At 42.1% G+C, this 15,341-nt stretch overlaps 1 protein-coding gene across 1 annotated transcript; it reads right to left on the reverse strand.

Moving 5' to 3' along the window:
- Positions 1 to 285: 285 nt before the first annotated feature.
- On the reverse strand, positions 286 to 12,502 carry BAAT (bile acid-CoA:amino acid N-acyltransferase). The gene is made up of 4 exons (XM_033123940.1): positions 12,224 to 12,502; positions 5,505 to 6,004; positions 5,065 to 5,267; positions 286 to 1,891 (listed from the first exon to the last, which is right to left on the reverse strand). Exons 2-4 carry the CDS (start codon positions 5,965 to 5,967, stop codon positions 1,295 to 1,297), a joined length of 1,263 nt encoding a protein of 420 aa, XP_032979831.1. The 5' UTR covers positions 5,968 to 6,004; positions 12,224 to 12,502; the 3' UTR covers positions 286 to 1,294.
- Between the last annotated feature and the right edge of the window lie 2,839 nt (positions 12,503 to 15,341).

Genomic DNA, 15,341 nt, shown 5'->3' on the forward strand with positions numbered 1-15,341 from the left:
ATCTCGTCATGAAGCACATTGTATCAAATTGACCATTTTTAGAGATGCTGAGTTTGATCAGTTGGGTTCAGATGGTGACAGTCTGGCCCCTCCATTGCAAAGTGACATCGTTCCTCCCCCCTCTTTCTTATAACCAGCAAGATACCTATAGGATGATACTCTGTGCTTTGGTAAAATTACTCTTGGGCTTAAGAAGGAAGAAGAAAGTAAATTAGAAACTATTTAGAAATTAACAAAATGAGAGTGCTGCATTTCACGAAGCCAGAAAAATAAACACAAAAAATGGCAGAAGGAATGAATTTATTTTAAAGAAACAGAAATTGATAAATCAGAAAAAAATAGATTTGACCGGTAAACAAACCAAAAGCTGTTCTTGGAAAAGATCAATAAAATAGGCAAATATTTGGCAAGTCAGACTGAGAGGAAAAAGAGAAACCACGCAAATAAACAACGTGGAATACATGAAATATTATAAGAGAAAAACTTGTTCCAGGAAATATGGGGGAAATTCTGAGAAAATATAAATGATCTGGTTGGCTCCACAATAAATTATAAAATCTGAATTAGTCGATGTGAGAAATTCATCTATTAAAATTAGATGAATAAGCAAAATTAGTTCACTAATGAATGTAAATCACCACATTAACAGGAAGGAGGAAAACATTAGGAAAATCATAATAGCTAACTCATATAGATATACTGTTCTAAGAGCTTTAAGTATATTAACTCATTTAATTTCAATAAATGCTACAAAGGCACTTGATTAAATTCAATCCCATTCCTGATTAAAACTGTAAAAAATATATATTTTAGGAATAAAAAGAAGCATCACTATTTAAAAAAATTAAAGTACTGGCAATCTATAGCAAACATTACACTTGATGATGACATTGGAAATTTTCATGTCAAGTGTCAGAAACTCAACTCAAAATAGTTTAAACAGAAAATGTATTTCCACAAGTAGCTTCAAAATTCCAGGGAATTTATCTAGATTGGCAATACCTGGCTCATTGGTATTCCTAACTGGGGTACAAAAGATTATTCAGTTTGCAAGGGTATCATAATTCTGAAATAGCAATGCATCCTGATGCATATAAACTTTTGTAATTCAATTTACAAAAATCCAAAGTACATACAAATTGGTCAGAAACAGTTGAAATGCAACTAACTATGCCTTGGTCCTTCCAGTGCATTCAAGATGACTGAAAATAGAGAAATCAGAAGAGCCCCTGCTACATCCCCGCTTTATCCTTGTTTTTTGTCTCCCTACCTCATCATCACCCTTAGCCTTTGCTTAGAGTTTGCTGCTGGTCTGAATGAGGTGTTGCCTGAAGAATTTCTGGATCTCTCCCCAGGCATGCTCCTGGGCCGCGGCGTGCGCAACAGGATCTCCTCCCCAGAGCAGGGGTACGTTAAAGAGGTGGGGGTTCCAGGAAGCATAGCACAGAGGCAAATAGGGGGGCTCTATGAGGTGGCCTGCCCCAGGGTAGACCAGCATCCTTCCATTGCTTCTCCCATGACTCTGCAGCTGGTCCAGTGCCTGTTCAGCATATTCTTTGCTATTGATGGATTCGTCATTCTCTCCTACAATGAAGAGGATCTGACCCTGGGCCTTTTCAATAGGATATACGCTCTGCTGATTCCGTTTATCCCGAGGGTCCCCCCTGCAGTGGCGGAAGCGCACAGCCCCTGAAACATCAATCTGAATGCGTTCCAGAAATGACTGGATGGGTGTCATAACCAGATCCCTGTACCTGAGCGGAAAATCACAGACGGCATTGGGTCCATTGATGCAGACAATGGCTACCACCTGCCTCAGGAAGCAGGCCATGGCCAGCGCGAACTCTGCACCTTTGCTCACAGAGATCACTCCAATTCCCAGCTTTCGGATCTGAAGCACAAAACAAAGGGAACTGGTTACAGGACATACTCTGAGAAGGAGCTGCCATACAGGCCATACACTAGTATGATGGACAGTCAGAAAACGGTAGGTGGGAGTCCTGCCACTCGAGTTGACCAGCTTCTGTGACTGAGAACACTACCTACTTACCCTCTCTGAGCCTTATTGTCTTATGGGGGTGATAATATTACCTACTTTGCAGGGTTGTTATGAAGATCAAGTGAAACAATAGAAATAAAAACTTCATCAAAGGCAGAATTCTATAAAAGAATCTAATGCACCAGCAACATTCAATTTTACAAGAGCAGAGCCAGATAAGCTTTCTGAAATATCAAATTTTTCTCTCCAGCTAGCAAAAGAGGTTTCCTGGGTTTTTTCAAATATTATGTTAGTGTAATTCATATCTAAATAGCATTTGACAAAGGATTTGCACATCCATTAATCCAAAGGCAAATCCTGAAAGCACTGGGGGCGTGTAACAAGGAAAGACTTGGGTTCTACCAACAGCTGAATTTCAGTACCCAGTCCAACAGGAAAAGTAGTAGGTCACAGAGAGGAAAGTCTGAGAGAGGAAAGGAAGAGCATTCTGGACAGACAACAGCAAAGACATAGCAACCTGGTGTGTTTATTTTGCTCACAATTGTATTCCCAGCACCTTTCTGTCATGAGAATCAACTGAAAAAAAACCCTTTTTAAATTAAAGTTTTCTGAGATCCAGTTCTTCAAGTTTCTACTTCAATAGGGCTGAGTGGGCCCAAGAGTTTGATACTATAAAATACTTCCTAGGAAATCCAATGTGCTTCCACATTTGGGAACCATCCACATGAGGAACTAATGGGGGAGTGAGAGAGGAGGGCTGTAACTGGAGGTAGGAAACTGGTTAATACACACCTGCAGTATCACAGGTGAGCAATGACGAGAAAACAAACTCAAACTGTGGCAGGGGGGATAAAGAGGGTGTGATGTATTGAGAAAGATTCAAGAGTAGAACCTAAAATGCTTTGGGATTGGTTGAGGAGTGGGGAAAGGGAGAGGGAAGACACCAGATGGGCAAAGATGACACGTGGATTTATTGAGAGTTTACTATATGCTGGACCCTAGGCCAAGTGCTTTACACATATTGTCTCAGTTAGTTCTTCCAAGAAAACAGATTCAGGAAGTTTAAGTCTCGCTCAAGGTTGTAACAGTATGAAGGGTCCGAGGGGGAATTGAACCTCTTCTGCTGAATCTAAATCCAAATTGAATTTTGGCAATTGCCCTTTATTCTCAGACAACGTCATAAACAGTTAAATTTGAAATTAAAATAAAATTAACTTGAAAACATTTAAATGGGATTTCATTCCTGTGGGGACAGAGCCAGGAGTGCAGTTTCCAGGCTCTGGGCCTCACGTGGAAAGGTGCTGGCTCAGGTAGTAAATGGCCATCGACTGTGATTGGATGGCCATCAGCTGTGGCTAGTTGGCTGTCAGCTGTAACCAGTGAGCCATTGGTCACTAATATAACTGCCGTGGCTACGCTAGCAGCAAATGGGGGCTAGCAAGAAGATGGTGGCTGAGCTAGCAAGCGCGGATTGCAGTTAGCAAGTCGGGTGGTTGGCAGACAGAGAAGCGGACAGCAGGTTGCGGGTCATGTGGATCCAGCCTCCAGTGAGATTATAGTGGTATGACTCCCCTATCTATGGCTCCGTGGGTGTTCCTTTTTGGCCTAGCCATATCCTGCGTTCTTATGTGGGGAGCGGGATCAGAGACCCCGCAGGCCACCCCACACGACAAATGGTGCGGCGAGCAGGGTCTCCTGCACAACAGATGGTGACACTGAAAATTCTCCAACAGGAAACATGTCTTCTCTCACCTTAAAAAGACTCAAGGCTCTCCTAGGAGAAAAGGATACAAGTCAGGGAGTCAGGATGACTCAAGATTTGGAGCAGACATTGCCAGAAAGGCTCTGTCATTTACTGGCGATGTAGTTTGGGCACATTACTTCATCTGAGTAGGCTATCGCATCTGAAAAATGAGGATGATGTCAATAGTACTTACTTCTCAGGGTTATCATGAGCATTAAATGAGATAGTGCATATGAAGTACTTAGCATAGAGTCTAACAAATAGTCATTTAATGTTAGCTGGTACGATTATGTTACCACTGTTAGGTTGAACCATAACAAGAAATGTGAACATTTTTTAACTAGAATATTAAGTTTATATGGTTCAACTTAATAGAATGTCAACTTTGACACCTGGCCATGTGATATTTATTCCTATGTTTCTTCTTTTAGTCATTACCACAAATATCAGTACTTTGGGACCTCCTAAGGAGAACTAAATCATAAATCATCTGATATTTAATTCCTAGAAAAAAGCTGAGTTATGAGATATCCTATTCCAGTCCTTACCAGACTTGAATGTGCATACAAATCACCTGGGGATCTTGTTAAAATGCAGATGCTGATTCAGAGATGGGGCCTGAGAGTCTGCATTCAAATGCTCCCAGGTGATGCCGAAGCCTTGGACCACACTTGGGATAGTACAACGACACTTGACAAAGAGTTCTAAAATGACGTTTCTTTTCAACATTCCTTTCCCTAGGCTACCTCCTGACATTGAACCCTCACTTTAAAGCTTACTTCTGCTTCTAGATTTGAAAATAACTAAAGAGCTAATTCAGCTAATCGGATGGTACAGCCAAGTCAGTTTTGCAGGTAATCCTGCTCTGATCTCACGGCCTAGTTCTAACATCGAACTTCTGCATTGTTCTTAGTCTCAGGTCTCTTTTGTGTGACTTACTCTAGCCTTACCCATGCTGAGATAATCACTGAAGTTTGAAAACATGTCAAGCCAGAAAATTCGTGATTTGAGATTAGTGGCTGATAAAACAATGAAGAGCCACTTGTGAATAAATGACAAGCGCTTTAAATGTAAGAAGTCTTGGCTTTTTTCCACTTGAAAATAACCATAACATATCCACCTTTTTTTATAGGCTTCTTTGTGCCAGTAAGCACAAAGCTGATCTCTAATCAACCCCACAATCCCACAAGGCAAGTATTAACATTCCCATTTTAACTGTAAAATGTAAAAAATCTAAACAGACTGGTAAAATAGGCAGAATAGACGTTTGTGATTCTTTTTGTCTTTTGCTATAATGTTGCAAAGTAAAATTTTTTAATACCTTGGGATGAGCTAGTAGCAAGTTGGCAGCTTCTTCAAAATATTCCAGGTCCACATCCGCCAGATGTTTGGGCAGGTCTTCATAGGCAAAATATGCTAATGCCAGCACTGCAAAGCCATGAGCAGCCAAAAGACTGGCTCGAAATTCAACTAGACCGCCGATGCCCCCAAACAAATCAATGATTCCTGGGAAAGGGCCTTCCCCTGACAACAACAAAGAGAGAAGAGAATGGGATCAGAAAGAGTGAAAAGAGGGTCAAGTAGACAGCCATGAAGGTAGAGGCCTAGCAAAATGAATTCCACCTTCACACACAAACACACAATGGCATGCTAGTTGTAATATATTGCGGGAAATACTAGTTCTCCAAAAATGTGATGCCATTTGTTTTAGTTTTTACTTCCATCAACAATGTTTTCTGTACCACCCAAGATTAGTTTCACCTGGAGGGAGAAAAAGGGCTCCTCGCACGCGGCCTTCTCGGATCTGTACCCGCTGTGTCTCAGGGTGGGAAAACCAGCGCTGCACCACCTGGCTGACCCTGGGCTCGATCGTGGCTAAATCTTGTAAGCCAACTGAGTCGTATAGGTCCAGAGTGACCAAAAAGGGGCTGTTCATCACATCTCTCTTAAGCAGCCTCCCAAAAGTCCTCTCAGGCTTCAGAGACCAAAAGAGGCCCATTGGATGGACCCCCATGTAGTCGCCTCCAAACGAAGGAGCCTGCTTCAGGTCCAATTCACCAGCTTCATTAGACCTATAGAAGGCTTTGGACCGGAACAGTTTTCCCTTCTCATCCTTCAGAGATGCCGTAAGGATCACCATCTGCAACGGGGGCAGGCCTGTCACTCGGATGTGCACTGGTTCATCTGCAAGGGCACTTGCAGGGGTAGCTGTCAGCTGCAACATTAGCAATTGGCAAAGAGAGCCGGTGGTATTTCCGGTCCTGCAGTGGATGAGGAGATTTTGAGTTAGAGACTTAAATTCCAAGGAGAAGGTCTAAACAAGGCTTACCTTAGGTCTTGCCAAGTTGGACTTTTACGACAGTGCAAAGTATGCAGAACATTTGGAGGAGGGAGAAGACATGCAGATAGTACTCGTTATTCTCAGTTTACTTAGGAGGAAACAGGTTAAGTGATACGATCAAAGTCTCATAAATAATTAACAGTAGATCGGGAAATTCAGGCTAGTTCTGACGCCGTCTCCTGTCTTATCCATTATAACAATGCAGTAAATCTCAGTTTTGTGGTTTTTGAGTAAATTGAACTTTAATTCCTCAGTTGAGATAATACTCATGTGACCAATTTCACAGGGTGTTTGTTAGGACTCGAAGGGGTGATGTATGATAAAGGGCTTATAGGAAGGATTAGTGCTGCTTTCAGCCCTCACACTTACCTGGGGTACAGTTACATAAACAAGAACTATATTGTGGTGGTGTTTATTTTTTTTTAATCTCTAATCCCTCCCTGCCTTTGTAAGACTGACTTCCATCTCTTTTCACAGTTCCTTATTATTTGTTCTTTTCAAGGGAAAATAAAACTTGATGATCTTGTCTCTGCTTTTATGCCTTTCCAATAGAGTGATAAATGTCAAAGTGTTTGTAATAAAGAGACTGTAATATACATTTGATCAGCCATTTCTTCCTCTGCTCAATTATGAGGAAAATTTGGGTGTTTTCTTTTTATCTTTCCTTCTTTCCTTCCTCCCTCCCTTCTTTCTTTCTCTCCTTCCTTCCCTCCTTTCTCCTATACCTCATTCCACAGAAGATTTGAACCTATTTACAGAAAAGCAGATACAGAGTACAATAAAGATAAAATAGGATCTAGGAAAATATGAGCTAAAATCAGAGGCATTGGTCAAAGAAAACCTGGAGCATAAAAAGTAGAGCATTTTGTGGCCTGTAAGTTTGGTACTGAATTAGTGATAGCCAAAGGAAAAAAGGCAACCTGGTCAGTTCCCTTGTTCTAACTATTCTCACAGAAAAAGTTACCAATTCCTCAGGGGAAAGGAAAAAGTGAAGCCTTTCCAAAATTTAGCTCTAAAAAAAAAATTCTCATATGAGACTTTGACATAGGTATGTACCATTTTTTTCAACAAATCTTCACACAAATTGTAGTTATAGATGTCCCCTCAAAAAGCTTGAGTCTTCAAGGGATCCTTAATTTTTGTATGGAAGAATACAAAATAAAGGCTTTGGGGTTTAGATCTGTGAGTAGAAAAGCTTTCAAGAAAATAAACTGGCTCTGGCAGTGCAGGGACAGAAAGGAAGCTCTTAGTGTCTAATTCTTCACTGTAGAAAGAGTCTTTGGAGGGATCAAGGGGAAAATGCCTTTTTTGCACTTACTTTAAAAAACTCATTTTCTGCAAAGGCCACACTTCCTCCCAACCCGATTCCCCCATCAAAAGCCAGCATCACTGACCATTTTTATGTAAACTTAAATTCATGATCAATGGAATAATTTAGAATTAATTGAATGATTGTGACTGTTTTTCCTTAATACTGGGAAAGTTCTTGACAGAAGAAAGTGACATCAGTTGAAACTTCATGGGTCTTTCACTCATGTTAGGGAAATAAGACACATAATATATATTTTTTTAAATCCCATGTCCCATGCGACATGTTGGTGCTCTGTAGGTAATTTTGGGTCTGATCCTTGCTGTAAGCCTCTGTATCTGCTGTTTCCTTTGTTCCCCTAGAAGAGATAATTAACAAGGGATCATGGATTTCCCCAGTTTTACAAATCCTTTCCCAACTCTTCTTGTTATCATTCTCCTTCTTAAAACTTCCATACAATGTATTGACTCAATACCTATTTTATTTTCAAGTTGAATTCCTTTGAATTGCTTGCCATTCCCACTGTCCAGCATGCATCCTGCATCTGGTCTGCTCCTCCCAAGTGGACAGCAGGCTTTTCAAGGGCAGCAACTTTATGCTAAAACTTTAGGGATCCTATTGATACTCATGTAGTAAATCATACAAGGTACATGCTTAGGTATTACGAGATTTATAACTGGCAGAAAAAAAAGAGCACAAAAAGTATAATAAAAATACTCCACTTATCTAAAGCTTTTGTAATATAAAATACTAGGGGTTTCTTCCCAAATCATTGCTCCTCTTTATCTGGAAATTACCCACAGAAGCCCAGAGGTAGACACTCCGCAGCTGTTTATACCATGTGACCTCCACCCTGGGGCCATCGCTGATTGGATCATGGCTGCATATGTGATTCAAGATGTGGCAAGGATGTTCTTCTCCACTTGCCAATCTAGAAATGGATCTCAGAAATCACTAGTCACTCTATCAGGGTCAGGATTAAAGGTGAGGCCAAAACATACCTAGGTAGCAAAATTTTCTGGCATGCCAAGCCCCTGAAGTCCTGAAAGTTTGGACCCTGAGAGCCTCTCTTGCCTCACCCTGTTCCTGGTCCTGGACTCTTTGTATGTGGCTGAATCCACAAGGTTCAGAAGCTATGTCCAGATCATCACAGGAAGCCAGACTTGGGGTGGAGTGTGGGAGTGTGAGGAGAGACAGAGACAGAGAGAAATGTGGTTGTTCTTATCCTAAGAAACCCCTGAAGAAAGAGTAGCTCATTTAGAAGGTCTGGGGTTATGTAAACACGTATAATAGGAAAGAAGGTAGGTTTCAGAAGACTTCAGTCTGGGAGAGAATCTATCTTAGAGCTAGAATTTTGTTTTGGCACTCAGCTGACTATTGAATGCTTGATGTTTTGTCTCCAATTTTTCTGGAGTTCCTATTGAATGTGTTCATTTATTGATTCTGACTTGTCATAAATTCCCCATAATAGACATTATTATCCTATGTCTATTTTTTTTTTTTTTTGCCATTTACACCAAGTTATATGCAAGAGATGAGATTACAGTGAAGCTTCCTAGAAGAAGCAGGAGTTCTCCCAGGTGGATGTAGTTTTGACATAAACAAAACCATGCAACAAACAAAAAGAGAGAGACACACAGACACAGAGACATAGAGAGAGAGACCACTTGATCAGTCAGTAGTGTGTGCTTGTGAATGGCATCTTAGGTTTCCTGACCAAAGACTAGAAAGGGGCGATGAGGTGGTAAGTAAATCTATCATCACTGCCCTTGGGCTAAATGAAGTCATCTTCTGTCACAAGTTGACAAGGCAAAGCGTAACCTCATGATGATTTGGTAGGGATCCAAAGCAGTTTGACAAATTGCCTTTTCAAAAACTGATTGTAAGCCTAACAGACCTCAGACTTATCAGGCCCATGTGTCATCTGTTCCTTATATAATACTCCGTTACCAATTCAGTGGAAACAAGAAAAGTCTAGGATTAAAATGCCTACAACATACGTGTGGCTGTGCGCGCACACACACACAGACACACACACACACACACACACACACACACACACAGACTTTGTACCGATATACTAGGGATCCTCAACTGGGGTTCTGTGGAGCCCTGCAGCTCTGCAATATGTCACTAGGGTTTCCACCAGAGCTCTTAATTGGGAAAAAAGAAACAATTTTTGAACTTCAAGTGTCATGTGATGCTAGTGCATGCAAGGATGGGTGATGCTGAGCAACCTTTTCAGTGACTTCTTTACTGGTCTTTCATCCTCACAAGGCAGTTTGCAAAAGGACCATGTGCAATTGGTTGAGTCTATTCTCAGTTTTAGACGAAAGATAGGGGAGGCTGTTGGTTAGGGAGCACTCTATTGCATGGAGAGGAAGATGGTAGACTCATAATGTTTGCCTCTTCTTCCTGAATTACTTATTCCAAACTTCCCTTATGTTTGGTGGAATGAGTTAAGGGAGCAAACAAACTCTACTGATATAATAAAAAATCAGAGGAAACTTTGCATTCTAAAAAATGAATTTTTACACACTGCAACTCAGCTGTACCCCGACACTTTGCCATTGCTGTAAACATTGCAAAGTATGGACAGTGTAAGAAGAGCGTTGTAATAAAAATTACTGTTTTTTAGGTTTTTTTTCTCATTTTGTTACTGATCATGCCACTCTTTTATATTTTAGTAAGCATTTTCATTTTACAAATATGTCTATGGTCCAATAAGGTGATTGTTTTTTTTTTTTAGAATAAATGTAATGGGAGAATAGGATTGAACAACTAGGGACAAATCTCTTAAGATAAGTTATTAGGAATTGCCGTCTTCTGAAGCATTTCACAAAGGACGACGGTCTTCACAATGAAGCTTCTGATCAGTGGAGTTTCTATTACTTGGTAATACAACATGTCCTGTTACACTGTGCATAATCTTTAGTACACAATTTAAAAAGGGAGCAATAGCGCCAGGAAACTTGAAAAGAAAATCACATACCACAATCACTTGACAAGTAAGGGACCTGATTATTTGAAATGGCTATTAAAATTATATCCTTCCCTCAATCCCCTGTTTTCCTCTAATAGCAAGCAATTATTGAATCATGGCTGCCAGCTTCATTTAAGGGTAAAGTTTATATCCTTTAGCCTAGCACTTAAGACCCTTTGCAGGGGACTGGCTCTGCCATGTGTCCATAGGCAAAGCTTGAACGACCGTATGACCTAAAATCTCGGTGGAATGCCCAGGAACATTCCAAGACATGCAATCTTCAGAGGAGGCTTCACAAGACTGTTTTCTTATGTCTCTCCCTCTCTGGAGGAGGGGGAGGGGAGGGGCCGGGGAGGTTGCCACAGGGTAATTTTCCCATCCACCTCCCTGGTTCCAAAGAGGCATAGACCTTCTAGCTCACTCCCACACCCCTTTGGGGCAGAGCTGTAGGCTCTATGGCCATTTTGCTGCAGTCTAGAGTTGGCTTCTCAGCAACACAGTATATCACAACTGTGTCAAAGTCATCAGCTCCATTTTGTTTCAGTGTCATCCTTTTAGCGTGTGAGACAAAGACCCAGAGAGCTGGCACCTTCAGCTTCTTTTGCCTTTACTATCTACATAAGTAATAAACTGTCTGCATTTAAAAGGGGCTCATTATTTCTTTACCCACTGAATCTGTATGTCTTAGCCACATGTAGCTAAATAAATTTCAATTCCTTAAAAATAAATACAATTAAAAATTTAGTTCTTCAGTCAGACTAACCACATTTTAATTGCTCAGTAAACACAGGTAACTAGTGGCGACTGCCTTGGACAACGTAAATATAGAACATTTCCATCATCGTAAAATATTCTATTGGACAACACTACTCTAGATTATAAATCATTCCTCAAGGGCAGGAATTCTACCTTGTTCAACAGTCTATTCCTCAATTCCTAGAATAGTGCCTGGCACTTAATTACTCTGTGTTTGCGAAATTAAATGAAAAAATAAATGATAAATGGAAAAAAACTAGTCAAATTTCTGAGAGAGTATGAAGAAGAATGGAAGCCCAAATAAATTTTATAGGCTACTTCTGAAGATGGGAGACTCCTCAAAATCCAATGGAATAAAATTTCTAGGCTTCCTCATGTCTTTGCAACAGAAGGAAGACTCTGCACACCACACTTTGTCAATGAAACCAAGGAAATGAAGCCATCAGAGGGCAAGAAACCAGAACTCAGCTGCCTCAGTTGGCCTTGTTGTGGTTGGACATGGAGCCCTCCGCAATATGGATGCAACCTGATAGGGGCTGAAAGCTGAAAGCTACATTGTTGAGCAGGTTCCAGACCTCGGGACTGCCAGGGTGAAGGGGATCAAGCCAATGCCCTTGGGAAAATTTGACCTTTTAGGAGGAAGGGCAGCTAAGAACTGTCAACACACCAACATATCAGCAGGCAGGAAACAGAATAATCGAGAGCGAAGGTCACCCATAGAAATTAAAATTTACTAAATCAACACACGAAAATTCCATTCCCTTTTGGAGCCTGTTGCTTTTCTTTCTTCAAAACATCACAAGAGCTTCCTCCCCCTCCTTCCAAGCAATAAATCCTAGAAAAAAATTCTTGAGTCAAGAAACAATCTCTCCATAAATTCGCTAGCTGGACTCTGACTTTTATAGCCAAGAGTTTCTGAGCAATAAACCACCAGAGATGGTAATTGCTCGTCTCTCAGAGAACTGTGCTACCTGCCGGGATGAAACACACACAGCAAAATGAAAGCAGCCTTCCCAGATGCTCTGCCACTGAAATCAGGAAGCAGCCTTTCTCTGCGAGGCCATGACAGTCCCGATTGCCCAAACACTTACGCTGAATTCCGCGGCAGGAAGCAGTCTGGAGCAGGATGGCTTGTTGAGACAACTAGCAGCACCCGGACACTTGCCCTCAAAACAATCCAGCTTTCTGTGCAAAGTTCAAATTGTTTCCACAGAAACTGTCAGCAGCTCCTTTTGAAGCCCCAAGTGACAGCGCTACCAGCATTTGCTGTCACGGGGCCAGGGGAGAGGCTCAGTCCCGCGGGTGCACGTATCAGTGCAAGTGTTTCATAATGGAGTCTCATATTTCATCACAGGGCTCTGGGCTCTGGTTGTAAAGACTTTTCCCTTGACTCTCGTCTCCTTTGCTTCAGTTCCTTCTGAATCTCCTCCTCTACGTCAGTGGTCTTGTAACTGGAGGCCAAATGAATCCGGGGCTCGTGCTGCCTGCGCTGCTCAGCCAATAGATCAACACAGGAGTTGGGCCATAGAATAAGCGTTTACTATCAGGGCACCGGTGGTCTGAGAAGGCATCGGATTAACACCTCCAAAAAACGGCCTTAACATTTTCAGACCGGTTGGGGGTATTTCAGGGAAAATCAGGGCCTTCTCCCAGAGGCTGCATGACATCCCAGAGGTCTGTTCTCCTTTCATGATGCCCATCTCTCTGTCATCGTATCTCTTGTGGCACCAGCGGTCCGTCGAGAACGGTGGGGTAGTAACCTGGGAAAATGCTAAGCAATAGAGTTTGTAATTAGCTAGCATCTACAAGGTGATCTTCTAAGATAAGGAGCCGGAACCTGGACCAGGCATCCCAGAGGCATTCCAAGCTCAGCCATGGGGGATGTGAAGCCAGCGAGGATGGGGGAAAGGGCATCCCAGAGGCATTCTGAGTACAGGGGCCCAGCTGGACCTTGCTTTAGTCTCTTAGCTGCCTTTTGGGTGGCTTCTAAGAAGTTGAGTTCCAAATATCCATCTTCAGAGCAGTGTGCGTTTAAGATTTGCCTGAAGAGTCTCTTGAAGACTCCTGAGCCTTGCACCCAGAGATTTTGACTTGCTAGGTCTGGGTAAGGTTCTAGGATCTGTATTTTTAACAGATGCTAATCCATAGCCCAGTTAGCAAACCACTCTTCCAAAAGACAGAAAAAGCCCTCCCCATGCAAAAATGCCTCCTCAGGACCAGAACCTCTGAAATCTGTCCCATTGTTCATTCCATCAGTGTCCATTGTCAAAATGTACAAATGATCCAACCTACAGATTGTAGACTGTGATTACAGGCTGTGAATTCTTTGAAGGAGGAGACCATATCTTTTAATTTTTGCATATATTTGCAGCCAGTGAGGTACAGTTCAGAGACCACTGGTCTCTGAAATCAGAGACCCTCATTCCTTTATTTATCCATGTGACTAACTTCGGGCAAATCCCTTAGCTTTCCTTGTGTTTCCGGTTTCTAACTTGTGGAACGGGAGTGATATGATAAAATGTATTAAAAGTGAAAACAGCTTTGAGGATAAGGGGCTGATCTTGGAAGTCATGCGCAGATTGGAACATGTGGGAGAAGAGAAGGTGTTTGGCACCACAGCTCTTCCACTGGATGACAGGAAGCTTGGTAGGATCACAAGGCTCCCAGCTTAGTGACTAATCCCTAGGACCATATCGAAGGATGGGAAGCGGGGTGTTGAGGAGTATAGTACAAATAGACTGCTCTGTTTACTGAGACTCCAGAGAAGCCCAGGAAAGGGTGGGCAAGTCATAATGCTTCAGTGCCCAGGTGACAAAATGTGGTGCAGGTTAAATTGGCACAGAACCAGGCCTCCACTCTGCCGCCCAGAACAAAAGACATCAGGGAATTGGCACTCCATGGACCCTTAAGGGACGTAGCAAATGAGGACTGGAGACGTTGGCAGAAGCACAGGGCAGTAAAGTGCTGACTGTACAAAGGAGGCTTTAGGGACCATCAATATCGAGTGTGAAACGTGTATAAAAGACGGCGGTCCTCTAAGGAAGTAGGAATTCTATCTCCAGCCTGCCTTCAGGCTCAAGACTGCAACACCAACACTTCCCGAGATCTCTAGCCTTCTGGCCTGCCCTGCAGATTTCCCGCCCCACAATCCTGTGAGCCAATTTCTTAAATCTGTCTCTCTCTGTCTTTGTCTCTGTCTTCTCTCTGTCTTCTCTCTCTCTCTCTCTCTCTCTCTCTCTCCTCTCTCTCTCTCTCTCTCTCTCTCTCTCTCTCTGTATATTGACTGGTCTTGAGAATTTACTCACATAAGACAGATTAGGAGGAGAGAAGCATGCAAATTTACATAAGTTTTATGTGACACAGAAGCCCTCATAGGCAATGAAGACCCAAAGAAATGGCAAATCCTACTTGCTTTTACATTAGCTTAAACAAGGAAAGGCAATTGTGGAAAAGTAAGCTGTGTGGGGAGGCTAAAGGAAGATAAGATTTTAACAAGGTCTGTTTATATAGAATTCTCTCGATCTCAACTGCTTGTCCTTGATAATACGACTATTACTTTCCTTCTGGTACCAGGAAGACATCTTCCATCTGGGAGTTTCAGGAAGAAAAAGGGGGGTCAGAAGGCCTTCCTGCATCTGCTGTTTTTTTAAATGCTAATACATTTTATGTCAAAGAGGCATATTTGGGCGTGACATATTCTGGTTTCCTTCAAAGGAGAGGGAAGAAAAGCAGCAAAAATAAGTGATTCTGGAATGAAGACTATTCTAATGGGTCAGAGTCACCAGGTGTACTTAAGGGATTTCATGGAGCCTCCACCCACCTGCAGCACAATCAGTGGGAAACGGTGACTCCCTTTCAATGCTGATACGAAAAAAAGGGTTAGTGTACAGACCAAAATTAATTTTCAAATTTCTAGAGAATAGAGTTTAACAGCTTATGGGGAAAAAAATCTCAACATAGTATAATCAGATTTAGGACTGTCCCTGGGTTCTGAGCCTAGCCCTGCCACTAATTCATTGTGAAAAGTTTTCCGTTTCCCCCTCCCCCAACACACACACACACACACACACACACACACACACACACACACACACTCCCTCCCTCCCCCTCTGGGCCTTCCATACTGGCCACCCCTGAGCTTGTCAGGTTTAGCATGTGGCCCTTTTTTTGTCCACAGAAACCAGGAGTGCACTGAGTCAGATAAAGCCC

The sequence above is a fragment of the Rhinolophus ferrumequinum genome, chromosome 12 (genome assembly GCF_004115265.2).
Source record: "Rhinolophus ferrumequinum isolate MPI-CBG mRhiFer1 chromosome 12, mRhiFer1_v1.p, whole genome shotgun sequence".
Classification (NCBI taxonomy): domain Eukaryota; kingdom Metazoa; phylum Chordata; class Mammalia; order Chiroptera; family Rhinolophidae; genus Rhinolophus; species Rhinolophus ferrumequinum.

Bases quoted from the DNA above. Each gene is read 5' to 3' on its own strand.
- BAAT (XM_033123940.1), bottom strand. From the start codon at position 5,967: ATGTTGCAGCTGACAGCTACCCCTGCAAGTGCCCTTGCAGATGAACCA. The intron at 5,268-5,504 runs GTGAAACTAATC...TGTTGTTGTCAG, and splicing joins AGCCCTTTTTCTCCCTCCAG to GGGAAGGCCCTTTCCCAGGA. The intron at 1,892-5,064 runs GTATTAAAAAAT...TTTGTGCTTCAG, and splicing joins TGCTACTAGCTCATCCCAAG to ATCCGAAAGCTGGGAATTGG.